Consider the following 23,478-nt stretch of genomic DNA (forward strand, 5'->3'; position numbering starts at 1 on the left):
CTTCATAATGACATTCCGTCATCAACCAAATTGCCAAGTACAAAGGATCCAAAATTCTCATCAACTATCTAAATGCATGCTATTTACAAATGGTGGTTCTTATGGAACTCCACCAAACCATTTCTTGTTCAAGAATTTCAAGTTGCCTCCTCCTCGGGAAGGGGTTCCCCGAGATAGAGCACCTCAACCGATCCTTTGTTGTCACCCTCATAATAACGCTTGACGCGTTGACCATTGACCCTAAAGGTTCCCCCTTCCTCACTCCAAAGTTCGAAGGCACCATAAGGAAATATATGCATCACCTTAAAGGGTCCCGACCACCTTGATTTAAGCTTGTCCGGGAACACCTTAACCTTGGAGTTGAAAAGGAGAACAAGGTCTCCCACACTTATATCTTTCTTCATGATTTTGCCATCATGCCATTTCTTTGTTTGGTCTTTGTAGATTTTGGAACTCTCATAGGCTTCCAACCTTAATTCCTCAAGCTCATTCATTTGGAGAAAATGCACCTCTCCGGCGGCATCAAAGTCAAAGTTCATCTACTTGAGAGCCCACCAAGCCTTGTGTTATAGCTCAACGGGCAAATGACAAGCTTTCCCGTACACAAGCTTGTAGGGGGTGGTACCAAGGGGTGTCTTGTATGCGGTTCTCAATGCCCATAGCACATGAGGAAGCTTTTGTGACCAATCCTTTAGGCCCTTGTTTGTGACTTTCTCCAATATGACATTGATTTGGCGGTTAGAAACCTCCACTTTCCCACTAGTTTGAGGGTGGTAGGCAAGGGCGGTTTTATGCCGCACTCCATGTAATACCCCGTATATTTTTGGGATTTCTTTTAACTATTTAGTCGATAAGACCATTAAGCATAATAATGACAATGATCCTAAAAATAAGGATTATTATAACTTAATCATATGTGTACAATAATTATTATTAAAGAAAAAGAAATAGGAAGCCCATATTTAAATCTTACGGAGTACACATGCCCTAAAGCGATCTTAACCGACTTCAAGCTAGGGTATAAGATAAAAAGAATCCCTTCGTCCTTCACTTATGTTCACCGCCTCAATATCAAACCCCAGTTATATTTGTGCGCTCCTCTCGCTCATCACCACAACAACCTTGTCGATTGCCGTTTTCCCCATTGTCTAACAAGCGACATATTCAAGTACTCGAGGTATACATCCATCGCTTTTAGTTTCGGTTTCCTTTTTGATTCAGTTTTTATTGTGTTAATAAGAGTGACGAATTTAATGAATTGTCACTGTCATATAAATCTTGTAATAAAATAAGACAGTAGATTTGAGTTCTGAGGAGCAAGTGTAGCAATAGCCTCGTTCTGGAGTCGTTTGATATCGGGTGATAAAGGTATCAAGGTGAATCGTTAGGGGTATCACTTGGGACTTATTTGAGAGCATAACTGCAGCATGTGTGAGCCGTTTGAGGGTCTTATCACTGGCCGGACAGAAAAAAAACGTGGTGCTCTGTTTTACACCGTGAAGACCGTCTTTTCTCGAAGTCGTGTGTGTCCTTTTTGGTTGAATTAGTTCCGCCACCTCTGTAACATATTAGTATGATGTTAAGGATCATATTGGTGGTTGGAAAAGAGCCTATATGCGTGTCACTGTCGATGTTGTAACCGCGTCAATGTTAGGTCGCCATTGTTGGCTAAGTCGCTGGTTGTTGGTAGGTTTTGGTGTCGAGTATGAGATGAGTAACTTGCTAAGGCAAATAGATGGTTGGTAGTAATGGAGTGCAAGAGTTGTGGTATTGTTCGTGTATGTTAAATGTTGACAAAGGGAGTTGATTGAAGTCGATTTTTGCGGATAGTGTTCAGTTGGGTTTGTTCAAATACGTTTTGGTGGTGACATTAGTTAACAAAACTCATGGGTCTGTTGATATGGAAACAATATAGGCTTTGTATTTTTGTTGGTCATGTGAGAATTGAAACAACGGAGCTATATTTGGAGTTTAGATTTATATAGTGAGTTAGAGGTTTATTTTAATATCGAATAATGTAGTAACTGTATAACTGGTATTATTTGTAGCTTGTGGATTCGAAGTAAAAGAATTTTTTGGACTAAACTTAATTAGCTTGGATTGATCGTCTCAAGAGGTAAGGACTTTTACCCTTTCTAAAATTAAGAGCATGATCGGTTTAACATTTAAAGAGTTTTATATACTTTTGGTAACGATGAATTTCTACTAGCTTTGCTGAGTTTTTAAATATTGTTTTATGTGACCATGGGTCACCAATTGGAAATTATTTGGCTCAAGCCGTCTTTGTAATTATGTAGCAGACTTTGGGAGTTCTGTTGGTGTAGCAGGTTTAAAGGTGCGTCTGAGACGTCACAAGGATTACGTCCCGAAACTAAACTCTTGGCCCGAGTTTCATTGAGTGGGGTTTGACCGGCCCCACTCGCTAGGGGGTTAGACTTTCTCCTTTGGAAGCCTCGTCCTACTGACTGCCCAAATGTGAGAGATGCGCATTATTATAAGTCTGACCAAGCACAGGTGATACCTCTAGACCGTGTCAAGGGTAGGACCTTGGCACACGGATGGTGAAAGTTATGGATTTTGAACGGTTTAATTATTGTTATTTGATTTACGATATTTTTGGTTTTGGAATATAATTCTGTCTTACTTTGATTTTTGGATCTCTGTAAATTTTATAATATTGTTTTATGAATTTGTCATTTCTTCTTATTTTCTTAAAACTCAGCTTTGCTGACGTCCTTATGTTTGGGTCGTTCCCCCACTGGAACCTGTACCCGTTTATGTTTTGGGTACAGTTGATAGGTACACTTGAGATGCTGCATGGGTGCATATTGGATCGGGGTATATTACGAGCGAGGAAGGATTTTGAATAAAGACTCCGTCTTAGTCTATTTATATTTTTATAAGACCGTTGGATTTGAATTTTATTTATTGTTTTAGATTTTGTAAGACTTTAAATCTTCCGCTGCAACGTCTTAATTATTTAATAAAGTTTTGAGACATGTACTTTGTTTTTAAAGGTTGACTCTGTGTTTACCTTGCACTTGGCATTTTCAGCTAAGTGTGGAGTGACAGCCATGAATATTTCCTCTCTAGTTTATCGTTTTTGGTCGTGAAAATTTAGGGCTGTTACACTCTATGTGATTCAAGTAGAGCTTTGAAAGTACTTTTACGGAAGTGTGATCCGCCATCGCTTATGACCACTCTTGGGGTTCCGAACCTTAGAAAAATCGTGCCTTTGAAAAAGTTTTATCACAACCTTGCTACCATTGGTGGGAGAGGTCACCGCTTCAATCCATTTGGACACGTAGTCCATCGCCACCAAGATGTATTCATTACCACAAGAGTTGGAAAACGGTCCCATGAAGTCTATGCCCCAACAATCAAAGAGCTCAATTTCCAATATGTTGGTTAGGGGCATCTCATTCCTTTTTCCAATATTCCCAACCCTTTGGCATGCATCACACGATTTCACCAAATAATAGATGTCTTTAAATATGGAGGGCCAATAAAACCCCCCTTGGAGGATCTTGACGATAGTTCTTGAGGTTGCCAAATGTCCCCCATAAGCGGAATTGTGAACTCGGTTGACGATCTCCAAACCCTCCTCTCTAGAAACACATCTTCGGAACATTCCATCCTCACACTTGCGAAATAAGTGGGGGTCATTCCAAAAGTACCTTTTTGCATCATGTCTCAACTTTCTCCTTTCCCTTGGTTTGAAGTCATCCGGAATGAAACCATTCACAAGGTAATTTGCAAGATCCACAAACTAAGGGGTCTTTGTGCTAACTTCCATGAGCCCATCATCCCTTAGCCACTCATTGATAGGTCCACTCTTGTCTTGTATCCCATGATCCTCAACAGTTAATCTTGATAAGTGGTCGGCTACAACATTTTCCGACCCGGCCTTATCCTTAATCTCCAAATCGAATTCTTGGAGTAGTAAAACCCACCCCAAGAGTCGGGGCTTTGCATCTTTCTTCACCATTAATTGTCTCAAGGCGGTGTGATCGGAGTAAACCACCACCTTAGACCCAACTAGATATTGCCGAAACTTTTCAACGGCATGCACAATTGCCAACATCTCCTTTTCGGTCGTACAATAGTTACATTGTGTTTGGTCAAGGGTCTTGCTTGTGTAATAGATTACATGATGCCTCTTGTCAACCATTTGCCCAAAGACCACACCTACCGCAAAGTCTGATGCATCGCACATGATCTCGAAAGGGAGGTTCCAATCCGGAGCCCGGATTATTGGAGCCGTGACCAATGCTTCCTTCAACATATTGATAGACTCAAGATAAGGTGCATCAAATACAAAAGGAACATATTTGAGGAGTAATGAAGTCAATGGCTTTGCTATCTTTGAAAAATCCTTAATAAAACGCCTATAGAATCCGGCGTGGCCTAGAAAACTCCTCACTCCCTTCACATTGGAAGGAGGTGACAAGTTTTCTATCATGGCAACTTAGCACCATCGACTTCAATACCCCTTCTAGAGATAACGTGACCGAGTACAACCCCCTCCTCAACCATAAAATGACATTTTTCCTAATTTAGGACAAGGTTGTGCTCTTCACATCTCTTCAACACATTTGTCAAGTTGTCAAGACCATGATCGAAGGAGTCTCCATGGACACTAAATTCATCCATGAAGACTTCCATGCTTGTGACACCCTGAAATATAGCGTTAATTAAACACGTAAATTCTACAGAAAAACTGACAGGATATGTTTGTAATTAGTTCAACTAGACAAAACCTGTAATTTTTAAAACTTTTCTAAACTATTCACAAACATTTCCAAGAGGAGGGTGCCAAAACCTGCAAATAATAACAAACTAATTTACATAACTATGCTAAAGGCAAGAAAATATAGAGATACAAACCAAAGTAAAAGAGGGAGACATATGTCCCTTCAAAATATAAACATAACCAAAAGTCTAAAGGTTTACTACAAAAATAGTCAAACTAAGTCCAAAGTTCTTTTGCTCACTAGCTCGTCTGTGTACCCCAACTAATCATCTTCAACCTGTCAATCGCATTTTATACAAACACGAAAGCCACAATTCAGTGTGGAGTAACTTCGAGTCCTCCCAGCCACGAAATGTCATATTTAATGTAACATGTAAACAACATGATAAATAATTCAATTATCAAGTATTCTAACATATGAACACTAGACTGACCAATTTAAGCTATCATGTGAAACATATAACAAACAGTAATCCAAACTTTATCAATTGTAACCGGCTTACATCTCACCTATTACAATTCATAAAATCACCATACAAGAAAGGGCAATATATCAAAGACAGGCATAAGTTCTTAGTACGGTCAATAGTCACTCTGTAACTCGAGTCTATACCACGAGGTAGGGAAGGTAATCGAACCGGTATCTTGGCCCAGAGGTTCTATCAAAACATGGCCAAGACACAACACAACCCTAGCCTAAAATCTGCGCAGACCTAGACATGCGGATACACACCACCGCACCCAAGACCCACAATTTTTCTAAAATAAAGTGAGTACCCTAAGGAGTCCACCAAAGGGTTGGCTAGTACTTAAGCTGACCACTTACCCTCAAAATGAGTAACGAGGTCATGCCCCAACTTGGATATAAACCCACCAAGTCAGGAACACAGAGGCTATTAAGCAGTGAACATACACTCGTCAAAGACTATAAAGACCTATCTATGACAAACACAACAACCTGCAAGAAGTATTCATTACCAATCCCATTTCTAGCAATATTAACAATATTAAAGGTTTCAGGGAAACTAGAGTCGTTTCTACAATATAAGAAACTACTCAAATCAACCAACAACATATGTGAAATAAAAACATAATAAATGGCCTAAAACAAGAATAAGGCCAATTATCCATTTTTCACATTAATTTCCATCCAACCGAATTTTTACCCGCAATTTTGACCTGCGGCAGTGCGGGTTAAATTATGGTGACCAATCACACAATTGACTGACATCGATTCAGTCAAAGGGACTAAGGCTCAGTTTTCGGCTTAATCACCAAAACATTGCAATTATCGCTATAAAATTCATTTTCATACTAATATATTTAAAGCTTTTAACATTTTGACTAAAAATTACTTCTACATGATTACCTTTGAAAATTCTTGATTTTCTTTTACCATTTCTCATACGTTATAGGTTGATTTCTCCTTAGCTTATCAAAAAAAAAAAAAAAATACTATTAGTTACAACATTTCTGAAACCTTCACACAGAATACTCCGTCTACCGAGGATTATTAAAATCGTTACTGCTCTTGCTTCAAGTGGAGGACTCAACAAGCCGTTAATAATTCACTTTAACATCCTTACAAAATTAAATTGTACAGTGAGAGACTGAGAGTGTACTAGCCTGGTATTGTTGGGTGCATTGTAAAGCTGATGATGCCCACCAGATGCTCGATAAAATGTCTAGCAGAAATTCATACATTTGGAAGTTGGAACAATGCACTTTTTGGGTATGCTAACTTGGGTTATGCTTGTTGCTGCCTAACTGCTAAGAAGTTCTTTTGTTGGGTGCAGTTGTCGCTTTTGTTGTCGGGTTTTTGTTGGGTTCAATTGTGGAGTTAAGAGTTACATTGAAGGACTTGAGGTTGACTAGGCAGGTGCATTGTTGCTTTTGTTGTCGGGTTTTTTCGTAGTTTGATCCTTATCGAGCACAATTCTAGATAGTTATGATAAATGTGGATATTGAGGGATGCCAGGAAATTGTCTGATCAGATGAGGGATATCCCTGCTGGATGTAGTTGATCTTAAGTTTTTGCGAATGGAAAGCTATGAAAGTAATCCGCGAATTATATTTGATTTGATGCATGACAAGGACCCGGTGAGTGGACTGCTAATGTTTCTGGCTATGCTTTGAATAGATTGTGCTTTTCAAGTGTTGAGGAAAGTGAGTTTGCATTGTACTCCCTCCGTCCCGGTCAATTGTTGTCCTTTCGTTTTGGCACAAAGACCAAGAAATGAGGAAAAGACCAATAACTAAATGACAAGTGGAACAAATTGAATGAGAATGATCAAATTACTCATCAAGTTCATTCTTAAAATAGAAAGGACAACAAATGACTGAGACACCCAAAAATAGAAAAGGACAACAAATGACCGGGACAGAGGGAGTATCTGACTTGATCAGTTCATTTTCAGTAGTAGCTTTTGTTATTTTGCTAGCTTAGCTTCATTAAAGCAAGGTAAAACAAATTCATGCCCATATGGTGCTGTACTCCTGACAGATTTTATATGATTAACACTGTAGTTTAGTACTTGTGAGTTCACTCGTTGACGTGTATTCAAAATGTGGAAGCTTATTGCTTAACAATCAGCTTGTTCTGGGAAACCTGTCATAGCTGCCTTAGCGCAGCATGGTGACGGTGATGATGCAATTAAAGTGTTTGATAAAACGTACATTCTGGGGTTGAACCAAATAGGGCGACCTTTGTTATCATTCTCAGTTCAGGTAGTCACTCGGGTCTTGTAGATTAGGGGTGCTTCTATTCTTCAAAATCATGAAAAATGATCACAATATAACATTCATCATAATGTAGAACATTATACAGCCTACTTGATCTTCTAGGTCGAGCTGGATTGTTGACGTGCCTAGTGAGGATGACTAATGACAATAAAATTGATAATATGGCATTAGTCTGAGTTCAAGTATTTTATCTGCAATACAGCAATGTAGGAAACCAATTGTTGAGCTGCCCAGTCCTATAAATGATAATCTGAGATTAGTAACGAGTCTAACGATTGTGTATTTTATAATTCTATTGCAGGTGATTTGCTGATGAAGCTGGTTTCCAGCTGCTACTTTAGTGTAGCGGAATATAATTTCGTGGGATATGTTCTGGTGCGAACCAATTGAGGTACCCTAGTGGCCTGGTATGGTGTCTATCTGTAATATTGTGTTTGATTAATCTGTTAGAACTCACTTTTCTATAGGGTGATGTTGTTTTGACTGAGCTTGAATGATTTTGTTTCAACCTAGAGCTTAAGCAATTTGCATCATTGCATGTTGTAGTAGTTTTTTGTCATAAATATTATCGCATGTTGTCTGGAATCTGCAAAATAAGTGTCTGAGACACATGTAAATTGCTTTTTAGCTGTGCTCTAGTATGGCTTATATCAATATAATAATATCCATAGTGTATATATAAGCTTGTAGTTATGCTTTCCTTGTCAAGGACAGGAAGAGGTCAAGTTGACCAATTGTAAATGTATTTGGAAAACGTAAAATTGGAGAAAATGAAGCAGTAGCTATTGTTCGCCATCAATAGGTTGATCAAACAACGGCAAAAAGGCCTTTGATTGTCTTGAATAATGCATCGACGCACATCGTATCGCATAGCATTTTTTAGTCATAAATGTGGAACCTCTAGGTCATTATGACCAAAACTGGCATAACAATTAAAATTCAGTTTCAAAACCTTAATATCAACATGAATAGTTATATTTAATAGAAAATATGCACCTTATTATCTGTTTACTTGTACTGCCTATTAATTATGAAATTTAACTTCCATTTTACTGTTTCTTGTGAACTACTGTCCCTATTAATTGATTTAGTCTGACATATTTATATTCAACATACATAAGCTCAAGTTGACCAATTCCAAAGGAAAGTTTCATACATCTTAAATTAAAGAAAGGCAACCAGTAGTTATGTTTTGGGGGAAGTGAACTAGTGGAGGACCAAGCCTTGTTTAAGGAAATTTCTTCAATAATGGACGAGTTCACATTGTATAGAATATCATTCTTTAGCCTGACTGTGGAATTAATGGTAAAATTTGACTTTAATCAACCACCAAAGTCAAATGGGGACAATAAACTTGAGATGGAGGTGGCCTTTCATTGCTAATACACCTCTCGATTCTCTTAAGAGTTGAAACATTGATGTTTGAATCAACAAAGATATGAAGCCTATTCTTGTACTAATATAGTAATATTCAGCTTGTATCTGTATATACACTACAGAGAATATAGTTATATTAATATTCAGTCTGAAGGTATTAACTCAGCTTTCTTTCTCTTTTCTCTAATGGTGGCTGTAGTCAGACCCCGATTTCTCAAAAATTTTAGTATGGGTTATATTAATAAGCAAACAATATGAATCAATCTTTAACAAACTGAAATTGAGAAAAGATATAACAGTCACATTGGGGGAAGAGAGATATAGTTTCTTTGTCTTTGTCTTCTCCTTGTTCTTTGATCACCAACAAATGGGTAATGATGTATCAAAGCCATTTGAACAAATAGCTCGTGAAATGTCACAGCCATTTGAACATATAGCTCGAGGAGTGTCACAACCAATTGAACAAATAGCCCGTGGAGTGTCGCAACCGATTGAACGAATAGCCCGAGGAGTGTCACAGCCGATTGAACAAATAGCTCGAGGAGTGTCACAACCGATTGAACAAATAGCTCGTGGAGTGTCACAGCCGATTGAACAATTAGCTCGTGTGGTGTCAAATCATATTGAAAAAGAAAAATTATTACAAGTTGAGCGAGATAAATTGGGTGATCTTCAACAAAGGTGTGGCTGTTGTTATCCAGGATGTGAGTACCGCTCGTCTGACCGGAAAAACTGGATGGCAGTCTTGGATCCAGGGAAGCTGATAATAAACAAGATTGTTTGGCCTGGTACCCATAATTCTGCTACCAATGGGATAGGCATACCTTTAATTACCCGTCCCTTTGCTGAATGTCAAACTTTATCCATCTACGAGCAGCTGGTTAAAGGCGTCCGATTGCTTGATGTTCGCGTTCAGGAGGATCGTCAGATTTGTCATGGCCCATTGAAGTCCTACAGTGTAGGTGTGGTATTAGAAGATGTGAAGAGGTACCTAGCTGAGACGGTATCTGAGATAATCATCCTCGAGATCCGGACTGAATTTGGGCATAATGATCCTCATGAATTCGATAAGTACCTTGAGGAGATGCTTGGGGGTTACTTAATTCCCCAGGATGACAATGTCTTCGGCAATTCTGTGGCCGAGGTGCTCCCTAAACGGGTTATTTGTATTTGGAAGCCTAGAAACTCAGGAGTTCAGCAGACGAGTAGCCTGCTTTGGAGTGGTGGTTATTTGAGGGATGATTGGGTTGATACTGATTTACCCTTAACCAAATTCCAGAGCAATTTGGATCATTTGGGAGAACAACCCACTGTGTCAGCCAGGAACTTTTTCTACCGGGTTGAAAATACTCTGACTCCACAAGCAGATAACCCGGGATTATATTTGACAGCTTTAACAGGTTGGATTAATGGATATGCAAGGTTGTTTATAGCTCAGTGCTTGTCAAAGGGCATTGCTGATCGCTTTCAGGTATTCTCCACTGATTTTGTCGAAGATGATTTTGTGGATGCTTGCGTCGGGCTCACTTATTCTAGGGTTGAAGGGTCCGTGTAAAATTCACCATCACAATTTCCTATTTTTTCTTGTTCGCTCGAGGTTTATTGTCCATATCAGGGATATTTGTATATATGTATTTTCTATTTGATTTGTTCATCCATAAATAAATAAATAAATTGTGAGCATGGGAATAAGTAAAATTGTCTTAATGTTTGAACAAGATCATTATTACTCCTTTTTCCATCATTGTAAATGTTGACTGAAAATTTGTGCCAGTGATATGTATGAGTATATGACATCATTTCTGGTTGTCCTGAATTATTTGTTCTTCATATATTGTCAGCCGATCTGGTTAAACATAAATCTGAAATTAGTCACAACTTCACAAGCCTAACTCTTATGTATTTTATAAACTTATTTCAGTCATTCAGATGCTTAGCTGATGAGACTGCTTTCCTGCTGCTGTATGTAAAAGGAATAATGACTTCTTGGAATGTATCCTGGTGTGGACAGATCTTGATACTCTGGTAAGTCTGATATGGTGTCTACTCGTACATGTGTTAGAACTTGCATTTCTGCATGGTGATATTGTTCAGAGTTTGGATAATTGTGTTTAAACCTATTCTGCATGTGGTAGTAGTTTGTCTTTTAAATTTCATTGAATTTTGCCCGAGTTACACATGTAAATCTGTGACTTTCCATCGGACACGTGTCGGGATGTCAGACACTTCATGTGTGAGAATTTTTCACACACTCTAATACGGTCAACGAAGTGTCTTGACTAATTTTAGAGACACCGATACGACACTTCAAAAATAAAAGATGGAAAATGTAAAATATTCTATATTACAAATTGTGTTGAATTAATTCGTTCAAAAATCAAAACATGGAGAGTTCAAACAAACATCCTACAAAGGTTCAATAACAACAATGAAAAACAAATGAGTTCCAACTTCCAGAATGTCTTAACACATGACAAATCAACAATCAATGACACCAATGTCTTCAAGCTCTCCATCTCCCAAGTCAAAAACGACACTTTCATGCCCCGGATCGTCAATGGAAAGATCTGCTAATTGTGAAATGTCCGCATCAACATTGAATTTATCACCTCCTAAGCAAACATTAAAAAAAGCATTAACGCCACTTAAATTTAATTAATACTCCCTCCGATCCACACCAATTTGTAACATGGACCCACTTTTCTCCTCACAAAAAGTCGGTCCATGTTACCATTGGTGTGGATCGGAGGGAGTAATAAGGAAAAATAAAAAAAAGGAGATTATTTGCCAATGTCCCAATATTTTGATGGACCACTTTTATAAGCCTCATCTTGCCTCACTAGCAAACAAAGGTTAGTATGGATCTTGACCAAATCTTTGGCTCTTGAAGATGTCAGCCGACTGTTTTGATATTATCGTAGATACTCCAATTGCGCCTCTAATAAAATGATGAAGTGGCTGAATTAATAAGCAGAAAGCTACTGATTGTAAATGTGGGGTGGCGGCCCCATAATTAGCCCACTAGCTTAGAGGTTCTTCCAAATCCCATGATGCTATATTGTTATCACATGTGCTTGACTAAAAAAATCTAAGCTTGAGGAAAATGAACCATATTCTTTACATACACTTCTGAGCACATTAGGATCGGGAAAGAGATGCTGGAAACAAAGGTTTATTTGGACCGATACCACCTCCACCTCCGCCTCTGGTGGGGTGATACCCTAGGAAATATGGTCCTATCTTTTTCTAACCAAGAATTACTTTAATATTTGGGAACAAGTGAGTGGATAAGACATGTAGGGGAGTATTACTCTTGTTTTTCCTATTTTCCAAAAACTAATTGTATAGCTTTATAAAAAGTAGTCGTATCAACCAGTTTGTCCTTTTCCTCAAAAACAATAACTTTGATTTCTTCAATCGTATTATCCCACATATCATAAATTAAATAAATGCAATGTGGGTTCGTCTTTGTCACCTTCCTTAATCATATTATAAATAGGCTTCACAAACTCTAGAAATTATTGAACTTTTCCCACCAGGAGTTGTCCACAATTAGCATTCTAATGTTCTTAGCTTTAATATCAATAGGGTTGCTTGATGATTTAAAAAGACTCCTCCACTCCAGATCAATAACCAATTTATCTAAAGCAGACTTAACTAATGTAAGACGCTTTGAAAAGATGTAATGACTAGCAAACCTAATGTCAGCAATTTACGAAGAATATATGAAGAAGTTTGCGAATAATATATATGAAAAAGTTGATGATCCGAATACTTTTGAAACAACGATCTAACCCTCTCATGATTCGTAACCAACTTTTGAATCTCATTCATGTCATCTCATAGTGAGATTAGCCACTTACATTGCTCATAATGATCAAATTTTTTCGATGGTTGGCATAGGCTTTTAAAAGCCAAATTCACACAGTGAACAACACTAGGAGCCCAAAACATCGTAGGATACCGCCTTTCAATTATATGTCTTGTCCATTAGAACAAAAATTAAGTGTCCTGAAATAAGATGACTTTGAAGTTTGAACAACCTGCTACTTTTACTTAAATGCAAAGAAAGAAATTGCCGCAACTTTAAAATTTGATCCGTTGTCGGTGACAATTTGAACAACCTTTTCAACACCAATCTCACCAATCTTATCAATAGCATCTGCAAAAATTTGAGCAATATAGCGTGTATCCTTCTTGATACCAGATCCAGGCTATATTGCCCAGATTTTTGATTCTTAACACCAATAGAATCTGCAAATGCTTGCAAAAATCCAGGCAATATAGCCTCGATCGGATAGGTGGACTGATGGCTTAACAAACCAATTGTGAACATTATGGCTGTGTCTGGCACAACAACAGTTTTTTATTGATTCGGTTGACGCTTCTGGTATCAAGAAGGATACACGCTATATTGCTCAAATTTTTGCAGATGTTATTGATAAGATTGATGAGATTGGTGTTGAAAAGGTTGTTCAAATTGTCACCGACAACAGATCAAATTTTAAAGTTGCGGCAATTTTTTTCTTTGCATTTAAGTAAAACTTCAAAGTCATCTTATTTCAGGACACTTATTTTTTGTTTGTTCTAATAGAGATGACATATGACATAATTGAAAGACAATATCCTGTGTTTTGTGTTTTGGATTCCTTGTGTAGTTCAGTGTGTGAATAAATTTGGCGTTTAAAAGACTATGCCAACCATTTGAAAAATATGATCATTATGAGCCGTGTAAGTGGCTAATCTCTCAATCTGACGACATTAAAGAGTTTCAAAAGTTTGTTACGAATCATTAGATGGTCAAATCGTTGTTTTAAAAGTATTCAGATCATCAACTTCATATTCTTGCACGACATCTTACATTAGTTAAGTCTGCTTTAGATAAAATGGTTATTGATCCGGAGGGGAGGAGTCTTTTTAAATCATCAGGCAACGCTATGGATATTAAGGCTAAGAACATTAGAATGCAAATTTTGGATGACTCTTGGTGGGAAAAGTTGAATACTTTCTAGAGTTTGCGAAGCCTATTTAAAATATGATTAGGGAAGGTGACAAAGACGAACCTACATTACATTTAATTTATGATATGTGGGATAATATGATTGAAGAAATCAAAGTTATTGTTTTTAAGGAGGAAAAGGACATACTGGTTGATACATCGACTTTTTATGATGCTATACAATTAGTTTTGGAAAATAGGTGGAACAAGAGTAATACTACCCTACATTGTCCTCTACACTCATTTGTCCCCAAATATTATAGTAATTCTTGGTTAGAAGAAGGTAGGACTGTCCAAAGAAAGCTTTGTTTCCAGTGTCTCTTTCGCGATCCTAATGTGCTGTGAAGTATATGTAAAAATATGGTTCATTTTCTTCAAGCTTAGATATTTTTAGTCAAACACATGTGATGGCATCACGGGATTTAGAAGAGCCTCTAAGCTGGTGGGCTAATTATGGGGCTGCCACCCCACATCTACAATCACTAGCTTTCCGTGTATTATCTTAGCCCGCTTCATCGTCTGTTCGTCTGCTGTGAGCGCAATTGGAGTATCTACAATAATCTCAAAACGGTCAAGAGGAATAGACTGACATCTTCACGAGCGAAGGACTTGGTCAAGATCCATAATATCCTTCGTTTGCTAACGAGGCAAGATGAGGCTTATAAAAGAGGTCCTTAAAAATATTGGGACATTGGTAAGTAATTTCCTTTTTATACTTTTCCTTATTATTAATTAAATAAATTTGAGTGGCGTTAATCCTTTTTTTAATGTTTGTTTATGAGAATAGGAAGTGATAAATTAATCGAACACATTTTGTAACGTAGAATATTTTACATTTTCCATCTTTTATTTTTAGTGTCGTATCGGTGTCTCTAAAATTGGTCAAGACACTTCGTTGACTGTATCAGAGTGAGAAATTTTCACATGAAGTGTCCGACACTCGACACTTGTCTGGAGAGTCGAAGTAACACAGAACTATTGTAGGTGATTCGTTTACGAAGCTGCTGTCCTTATTGCATTTCTGCTGTACACATGTGCTGGAGATTTCAGACTTCATGGATTCTGGTTGTGTGTGTACCGCTCTTGGTACTCCGGTATGCTTACAATCTATCATAGTGTCTGACTAATCTGTTAGAACTCACCATTTCTTCCGGAAATAATGTTCTTTACTTGGATTTTTGTGTTGTAGACTTGTAGCCTAGAGTTTATCATTCTGCGTGTTTCAAATGTCATAGCTTGTGATCTGCATGCAAAGTGTATTAGTTTCATGTAAATTGCTTATTAGTTATGATCTTTTAATGATTAAATATTGCATACATTGCATACTAAATTGTGGCTATCTGGAATCTGATGAACTAGTGATTGTGTCTTCAACATGATTTCTTGATTGCACCAAAGATAGGAGCCTTTTTTAAACAAAGATTTCATTTCAATATCATGTATACATTTCGTAGGCCTAAATGCGTTCTACAAGAAATCATACATTTATAGTTGTTATGAAGTGGGACATATTAGATGAGTTCAGCTGATTTAAGCCTTGTGTGAAAAAAATGCAATTTCCTTTGTAGCATCCCAGACATTCCGGATAGTTTGCTACATGAGTTTTGCGTTATTTTGTGCTGGGACATGGGATGTGGCCATGTGGGTAGTAGTCTCAGAGGCCATGACTAAGGATCCCTCCATTGGTAATAATGCTATAAATTTATGTGTGGTTTTACATCCAACCTTCATGCCGTGCCGTTATAGATTGAGTCTTTGTAATATTGGGATAATATTTATTGTTGATTTGTTCATCTATCAAAGTTTTGATATATGCATATGTATATTGTTTGCACTATTTTGGACGTGCAACTGTAAAAAGGCTTTTTCCGGCTGTGTTTGTATAGCTTATAATCTTATATGGAATCCCCTCTTCATTATATACCTCCTGCGATACTCAGCTACTTGGCATATTAGTTACTTGGCATATTAGTAGATAGTAAACTGTCATGTCATGTGTTCTTTTCTGTGGGATGGTCGGGGTTTGGGAAGCCTGACGACTCGTGAAAAGATTTTGTTCTGAATCACATCATAGCTGCTGATGCATTATTATTTCTATTTATTTATCTTGGTGGCTAATTAAATTGAGTAACTTAAAATTGAACAATGTGAACTATGCATTCAAATATGGAGAATAATTTGATTAAAAGATACACATGTCAATTGCAGAAGAATCTATTTAAAGCATAATCTGGTAACGGTTTAAGACGGCCCTCTTAAATAAGAATTTGTGCTCTTGTAATTGTGCCCTTTTTTTCAAGGCAAGGGAGATGTCTTATTAGCCACTTGCAAATGACATAAACCTAAAATAGAAAGAAAGATGTCTCCTTAATTAAAGTTTGCCAGCAATAGGTGGTCCAACCACAGGAAAGACCCTTGATCACCTAACTTCCCCAATAATGGGAGTATGGGACCAATGTGTAGGAAAACTCCTTGTTCATAAATTCAATAGGTCTTGGATTTGTAGTAAAGTACTCTGTATAATAAGTTGCATGTCAGAATATTCCTTCTTTTATAAATAATTAGAGATGTTCATGGGTCGTCCCGTCCATTGAATCCGGCCCATCCCGCCCACTAAAAAAGCGGGTACGGACATGACATTTTAAGAAAAATACAAAGACCCAGCTCACTAACCCGTCCCGAACCCACTAACCCGCTTGTCCGTGGGTCAAAAATTAAACGTGAGCCCGGCCCATGTCCGGCACAAGCCCGCATTTATACACCTCTTAATTACTTTCTCAACTAATCCTTGATCATAAATTATATCTATAATTATTTTACGAGTACTTGGCTTTCATTATCCTTTTTCTCTCTGGACCTTTGTGGTCAGAAACTACTTTCTCAACTAATCCAGTATGGCTTATATTTATATCCAACCTGTATGTACAAATCTATAACAGAAAAGAACACAATATATATAAATATTTACGTAGGGAGAATTGAAGTAAGATATGTAATTTGATCATCTTTGCCTTCTTCTTCTTCTTGTTCTTTGATCATTAAAAAATCGGTGGAGAAGTGTGAAACAAGATGGATCATTTGTTTGGTAATGTGTCAAAGCACATGGAACAAATGGCTGGTGAGGTCTCAAAGCAGGTTGGAAATGTTAGCGGTTTAGTCTCAAATCATTTTGAAAAAAGAAAATTGTCATCAGCTGAGGAAAAAACTTTGGCTGATCTTAAACAAAGCTGTGGCTGTGATTATCCAGGATGTGAGTACCATCCCTCTGATCGGAAAAACTGGATGGCGGGTGTTGATCCTGCAAAGCTGACAATAAATAAGATTGTTTGGCCCGGTACTCATGATTCTGCTACCAACGAGATTGGCATAGCTTTTATCACTCGTCCTTTTGCTGAATGCCAATCTTTGTCCATCTACGAGCAGCTCGTGAAGGGAACCCGATTGCTTGACATTCGGGTTCAGGAGGATCGTCAGGTTTGCCATGGCATTCTTAATTCTTATAGTATTGATGTTGTTTTAGATGATGTGAAGAAGTTCTTATCTGAGACAAAATCCGAGATTATCATCCTTGAGATCCGGACTGAATTCGGGCATAAAGACCCACCTGAATTCGACAAATACCTTGCAGAAAAACTTGGGGATTATTTAATTCACCAGGATGATCACGTGTTTGTTAAAACAGTAGCTGAGGTGCTCCCTAAACGGGTTATCTGTATCTGGAAGCCAAGAAACTCGGCAGCTCCAAAGGCAGGTAGCCCGCTTTGGAGTGCCGGGTATTTGAAAGATAACTGGATTGATACTGATTTGCCATATACCAAATTTGAGAGCAATTTGAAGTACCTGGGTGAACAACCCCCAGCGTCATCTAGGAAGTTTTTCTATCGGGTCGAAAATACAGTTACCCCTCAATCAGATAACCCAGAACATGTGAAACCTGTGACTGATCGGATCCATGGATATGCAAGATTATTTATAAAACAGTGCTTTTCCAAGGGTATTGCTGATCGCTTGCAGGTATTCTCCACCGACTTTATCGATGATGATTTTGTGGATGCTTGTGTTGGACTCACTCATGCTAGGATTGAAGGGAAGGTGTAAGTAACTCTCACCATCAACTCTGTCATTCTCCTTAGTTCAGGTCATCAAGGTCAGGACATTTCGAATAATGGAAGGTATTGTGTGTATAGCTATTATGATTTTATGTGTAAATCTGTAATTAAACTTTTGTGATTTCATTGAGACAGACACCAATCTGAATCTTTTTTTTTTAAAAATTATAAATTCCATCGTAAATGTTGATTGTAAATCTGTCACACTGTCACAATGTAAAAAGTGAATGCTATAATTTCTGGTTGTCCTGGTTTTTTGGATGTTATTTCTTCTAGTTTAGTAGTTTACCACTTACCTTCAGGTTCCAGCTAATTGATTTTCATCTGTTCGCTGGGTTATGGGCTTATGGCTCAGAAAATATTGAAGGGCTGGTCTTGATTCTGTGTTTCTGTTGGGCAATAGTTGGGGAAAGATCCAGACATGAAACAAATGGCCCATTTCTCTCAATATTAAAAGAACCATTTAACCTCCAATTGCCGGAGAGAATCCATGTTCAAAACTTTCGACAACGAACAATCTGGTGTCAAATGAGCCACAAAGAAAGGCAGTACAATATCGGGGGTAAGAGATTTGAACTTGGAACCTTTGTTCACTATACGTTTATACCTCCTTAACCATTAGGCTAAGACATCTTCTGTAACAATTAACAAAGTTGAACTCCTTGTAAACGCCACTTTCTTAAACGAAGTGATTATCATTCACTCATTGGAAAGATTGTTTATGCTTCATGTGCGAGCACAAATGCTTAAAAAGCTCAATAATACTTTCCATGCATAATATAAAATAGTATAGGGAAAATTATCAATTACTTTATTTTATACACCACCTATTTAAATTACTAGCTTTGAAAAAAATAACTAAAATTATAAAATTTAAACACTATATCAATTACTTTCTCTCACTAAATTTCTCTCTCTAAAAAATCCCCAAACTTTTCATCTTGTTCCATCAATAACCTCCTACCCCTTCACCTTCCCCTATATTTCTACTGCCTCTCCGGGGATGTGGCCATGCTTTGGCCCATCTCCGGAGGCTGGACCTTCACCTCTGATTAGACCTCTCGCCTTTGATTCCCGGTTGTCTTCTCAGGATGGGTTTTCGTTTCGCCGATGTTGTCACCGATCAAATTGTAGTTTCGTCCTGTTCTGTTTTCCCATGTCGGATCGTCGTTTTCCTTGGACAGCTTACGTACGGCTTTCCTTAAAATTGTACCACAAGGACCAAAGGAATTGCCTCCTTTGATTTTACAGTAGCATATTTACAGTAATATGCTAGTTTGCTAGTGGGATTTTCGTAAGTTGTATGGTCTTCATCGCTGCCGTTTCCGATCCTCATCCGGGTTCTTGATGGTCTTGCATGCCCCTTTGTGGTTCACGGACTTTGTGTCGGTGGTCCGTTTATGGTTCATTTTGCATGCATCTGACCATTTGGCATTCTCGTCCCTCCGTCCCCTTGTCCTGTCATCGTCGGTCTGGATTCCAATTCAGTGGTGATCCCCCCATTCCTCTCACCCCTGGTTTGGCTTCCTTGGTTTGTGTGTGTCTATGTGGTCGTGTTTTGGGTCAGATTTGGTGATCCCCCCATTCCCCCCACCAATCGGTCCCTTTCTCTTTTTCACTAGTGTTTGTCAGTATTGTCTTTTAGCTTGGTTTGGTTGCATGTACGGCGGTGGTTCTGGGAGGTGTCGTTTGGTGAAACGGGTGTCTTTTCAGTCTTGCATGTCCCCTTGATTGTCGGGTCTTTAGGTTCTCGGTCTCTTTGGGTGTGTCTGTCCTTCTTGAGTTCCGTTTGGGGATTTGGTGTTTTTCGGGTGTTTGTTGTTTGTGTTTTATGCTTCGTCATGGGTCTTTGTGGAGGTTATGAATTGATCTTGGTGACATGGTTGAAACTTATTCATCTGTTGATTGACACTGGCGTCATGGTTGGGTCTTATTGAGTGTTTATTGTGTTGGTCTGGGTAGTATCAATATAGGTCCGGTTGTGTGGTGTTGGGTAGGTTGGTTGTGGTGGTTGTCTTCTTCTTTTTCCATGTTATCGATTATAAGTGTCATGTTTACTTGTTCTCTTTGCTTACTATGTTCATCAATAAAAGTCTCCTTTAGGAAGTGTCTCCTCGTATGGTCTAGGGTGTCCTGCCCCTCTACCATTTGGAATTTATGTCAAGTGTGGGTTGGATTCGTTAAAAGTCGGTGCCTTTTTGAATCTGTGGCTAGGAGATTGGTTGAGGGTTTGTCCTTGTTCTCATCTTTCTGCATGCTGGTTTTCTCGGAACGCTAGTCTTATGATCAAAGGGTTCAATCTCTATGGTGTAGGAGAGTTATCTCCATCGATGGCAGACTTCGTCGTCTTGCTTTTCACCTTTTCTTTCTACGTTCTTTTCGCAAGAGCGTAAGTACACCTTGTTATTGTCACCCTGCGGCTTGTACGTATCAACAGTTTCTGGAAGTCAGTTGTGCTGGTGAAGCTGAAGCTGGTTCACTCGCTTGTTGCCAATTTCCCATTGTTTCTCATACTGCTTTAGTTTCTTTACTTTGTCTTACTGCTGCTGTTTTATTTTTAATTAACGGATGTATCATGGGCTCAGAGAGCCTAAACATTATGTAATACATCTTTTCACCATTGTCAAAAAAAAAAAAAAAAAAACTAAAATTATTACCTTAAAATAATGCTTTAGTATATTTTGCTACCAAGTTGCTTCTCAACCAAATAAAAGTGAATATTCTGGCTTATTTGAATTGTTTTCCTTCTGATCTTGTTTATCTTAAATCTTTATGACCACATACTTTTTTTTTTTGGTGCTAAAGAGGGGCAAAGCCCCGAAGAGATTAATTGTTAGCTATTACACGGGGATAGCTACCCCAAAAACATCCTCCTGAAGGATCGACTGCAACTCATTAAACGGAGTATCTAAATAGGTAGGGATGGTACTTGAAGCAATTCCTCTATTGGCTAAAATATCAGCTGCTCTATTCGCCTCACGATACACGTGCTTCAGCTTCACCGTCCATGTAGAGCTTCAAATCAATTCCTTGCATCTTCTGACAATGAATTTTAGATTGTTACTTACCCATTGATCTTCATTGATTAAATTAACACAAGGCGAATTGTCCATGTTGATCAATAGACGAGGAATATGCAGCGCTTTAGCTCTTTCCAAACCGACTAGCAACGTAAGCAACTCAGCTTTCATGGAAGTACAAATGCGACACGAGAAGTGATATGCCGATATGAGGTCCCCGGCTGCATTACGAAAGACTCCTCCCCCACCAACCGGTCCTGGGTTGCCCTTTGAGGCCCCGTCCGTATTAAGCAACAGCCACCCATGTGGTGGTGGGTGCCAACGAACATGTATCTCCACATTAGACGGTCTCGGGGTGGAATAAGGATATCGAAATTATTAAAAGCTTGCCTCGTAATGTGAAATTGTTGCCGCAAAAATTGATGAGGATGACTGGGTTTTCGCCATCTCTTCCAAACACAATATTATTTCGCCATTTTCAAATCCACCAATTTGTAACCGCAAAAATAATAGGCCAATCCATTGAATTCACCTCGACATCATTACTCGCGTTTTTTGTTAGCCAAGCATTAAAAGGAGTATTATAGAAAAAATTGTTGAAGGGACTAATCCCTAGAAGTTGTCAAATATGGTTCGATACATGACAAGAACGGAGTAAGTGTTCGGTTGTTTCATCTTCCTCATTGCATCGTGGACATAGCGGGTTATCGCCCATATTCCTATTAAAACGGTTGACGTTAACCATCAGACGATCATGAGTAGCTAGCCACAAGAACATACGGATTTTTTGTTGAAGCGGGAGCCTCCATATGGTTCGCCATAGTGTAGTTTCCGGTGCTTGTGAATTGTTCCCTTCATTCAAAAAACCCAAAGCCGACTTGAGGGAGAACTTACCCGTCGAGGTACCAATCCAGTAGAGTGTATCCTCTAGGTCGGGGTCTGGAATGAGTGATATGGAAGCAATTTTTTGTAAGATCGATTGCGGTAACAAATCGGCGAATTGTTCCCACTTCCACCCGTTGCTCTCGCACCACATATCACTCACGGTAGCTCTTAATGAATTTGCTGGAATGCGGGCGATATTATGATCCGATAAGCACACCCCATCGACCTAAGAATGGTCCCAAAACAAGGTCCGTCTGCCATTGCCTACTGCTATAGCAGTACCACGCACTATTGTCTTCTCTTGTGACGATATTCCCACCCACACATTAGACATATTTCGCTTGGGCTTAAATATATTAATGTTGCATCTATTATTGCAGTACTTAGCTCTTAGAACCCGAGACCATAGTCGTGTAGGTTCCGTTAGAACTCTCCAACCGAGTTTGGTGAGAAAAGCAGCGTTCGCTTGCCTTGCTGAAACTATACCCAATCCTCCTCTTGATTTCGGTTGTTGGACCGTGTCCCAATTAATTAAGTGAATCGATTTTTTCTCTTCGTCGCCACCCCACAAGAATCTCCGGGTTTTTCGATCAATAGTGTCACAGATTGCTCTCGGGATTTTTGCAGTTTGCATACTATAATTAGCAAGAGTTGTTAAGGTAGATTTGACAAGGCTGTCTCTACCTGCTAAGGAGAGTCTTTTGGTAGCCCAACCCGACAATCTTTTGTTCATTTTATCTTCCAAATGCGCGAATGTATGACGTGTAACCCTTCCATTAATAGTAGGCATACCGAGATAGATTCCCAAGTCCTCTGTTTCTTCGAAACCCAAAGCATGTCGGACTGAATCCCGGGTAGTACGGTCTGTGTTATTTTAGAAAAACACCCTGGACTTCGCATTACTAATTTTTTCACCCGACGCTTTGCAAAAATTGTCCAGCAGATAGCATATGACTAGGGCTTGCTCTTCACTTGCTTCAGCAAAAATAACTATATCGTCTGCGAAGAAGAGATTAGTGATAGACGGACCACCTCAGCCTAATACAATCGATCTCCAATTTTTATTCCTGACTTCGATGTCGATGGCTTGTTGTAATTTTTCAAGGCACATAACAAAGACATACGAAGAGAGGGGGTCACCTTGTCTAACTCCTCTAGACGGGATAAATTGCTCAGTTGGTTCACCGTTCCATAAGATTTGCATACGGGCTGTAGTTACACATTCCATGACGACGTCGATTAGAAGCTGTGGAAAAATCATGTCTTTCAAAGTGTCCCTTATAAAACTCCATCTCAGTCGATCATAGGCTTTCTCTAGATCGATTTTGATCGCCATATACCCTAGTCGACCCGTCTTCTTTCTAATAGAATGTATCGCTTCCTGAAATATAACAATGTTGTCTGAAATTTGTCTCCGAGGAACGAATCCACTTTGTGTTTCCGAGATGAGACGAGGCAAAACCTTTTTGATGCGATTAGCTAAAATTTTACTGATAATTTTGTATGCGACGTTACAAAGCCCGATAGGTCGAAATTGAGAGATCATTTCCGGGGCACTTACTTTCGGGATTAGCACCAAGTGTGTGTCGTTTA

At 38.7% G+C, this 23,478-nt stretch overlaps 3 protein-coding genes across 5 annotated transcripts; 2 read left to right on the top strand and 1 right to left on the bottom strand.

The window, feature by feature from the left end:
- Positions 1 to 137: 137 nt before the first annotated feature.
- Positions 138 to 539, bottom strand: LOC141600824 (uncharacterized). The gene has a single exon (XM_074421078.1). The coding sequence runs from the start codon at positions 537 to 539 to the stop codon at positions 138 to 140; it is 402 nt and encodes a 133-aa protein (XP_074277179.1).
- Positions 540 to 6,096: 5,557 nt separating this feature from the next.
- LOC141599522 (uncharacterized) lies at positions 6,097 to 17,054 on the top strand. 3 transcript variants are annotated; one of them, XM_074419557.1, is made up of 5 exons: positions 6,097 to 7,480; positions 7,797 to 7,886; positions 9,294 to 10,343; positions 10,794 to 10,897; positions 14,856 to 17,054. In XM_074419557.1, the coding sequence occupies exons 2-5, from the start codon at positions 7,863 to 7,865 to the stop codon at positions 14,857 to 14,859; spliced, it is 1,182 nt and encodes a 393-aa protein (XP_074275658.1). In that variant the 5' UTR covers positions 6,097 to 7,480; positions 7,797 to 7,862; the 3' UTR covers positions 14,860 to 17,054. The 3 variants fall into 3 exon arrangements, with proteins under 3 accessions (XP_074275658.1, XP_074275657.1, XP_074275656.1); XM_074419556.1 differs by having other exon boundaries at positions 6,097 to 6,853; XM_074419555.1 differs by lacking the exons at positions 6,097 to 7,480; positions 7,797 to 7,886 and having other exon boundaries at positions 7,911 to 10,343.
- Positions 16,715 to 18,241, top strand: LOC141599523 (uncharacterized). Its single transcript, XM_074419558.1, has one exon. It carries the CDS (start codon positions 16,941 to 16,943, stop codon positions 17,967 to 17,969), a length of 1,029 nt encoding a protein of 342 aa, XP_074275659.1. The 5' UTR covers positions 16,715 to 16,940; the 3' UTR covers positions 17,970 to 18,241.
- Positions 18,242 to 23,478: the final 5,237 nt, after the last annotated feature.

The sequence above is a fragment of the Silene latifolia genome, chromosome 9 (assembly GCF_048544455.1).
Source record: "Silene latifolia isolate original U9 population chromosome 9, ASM4854445v1, whole genome shotgun sequence".
NCBI lineage: Eukaryota > Viridiplantae > Streptophyta > Magnoliopsida > Caryophyllales > Caryophyllaceae > Silene > Silene latifolia.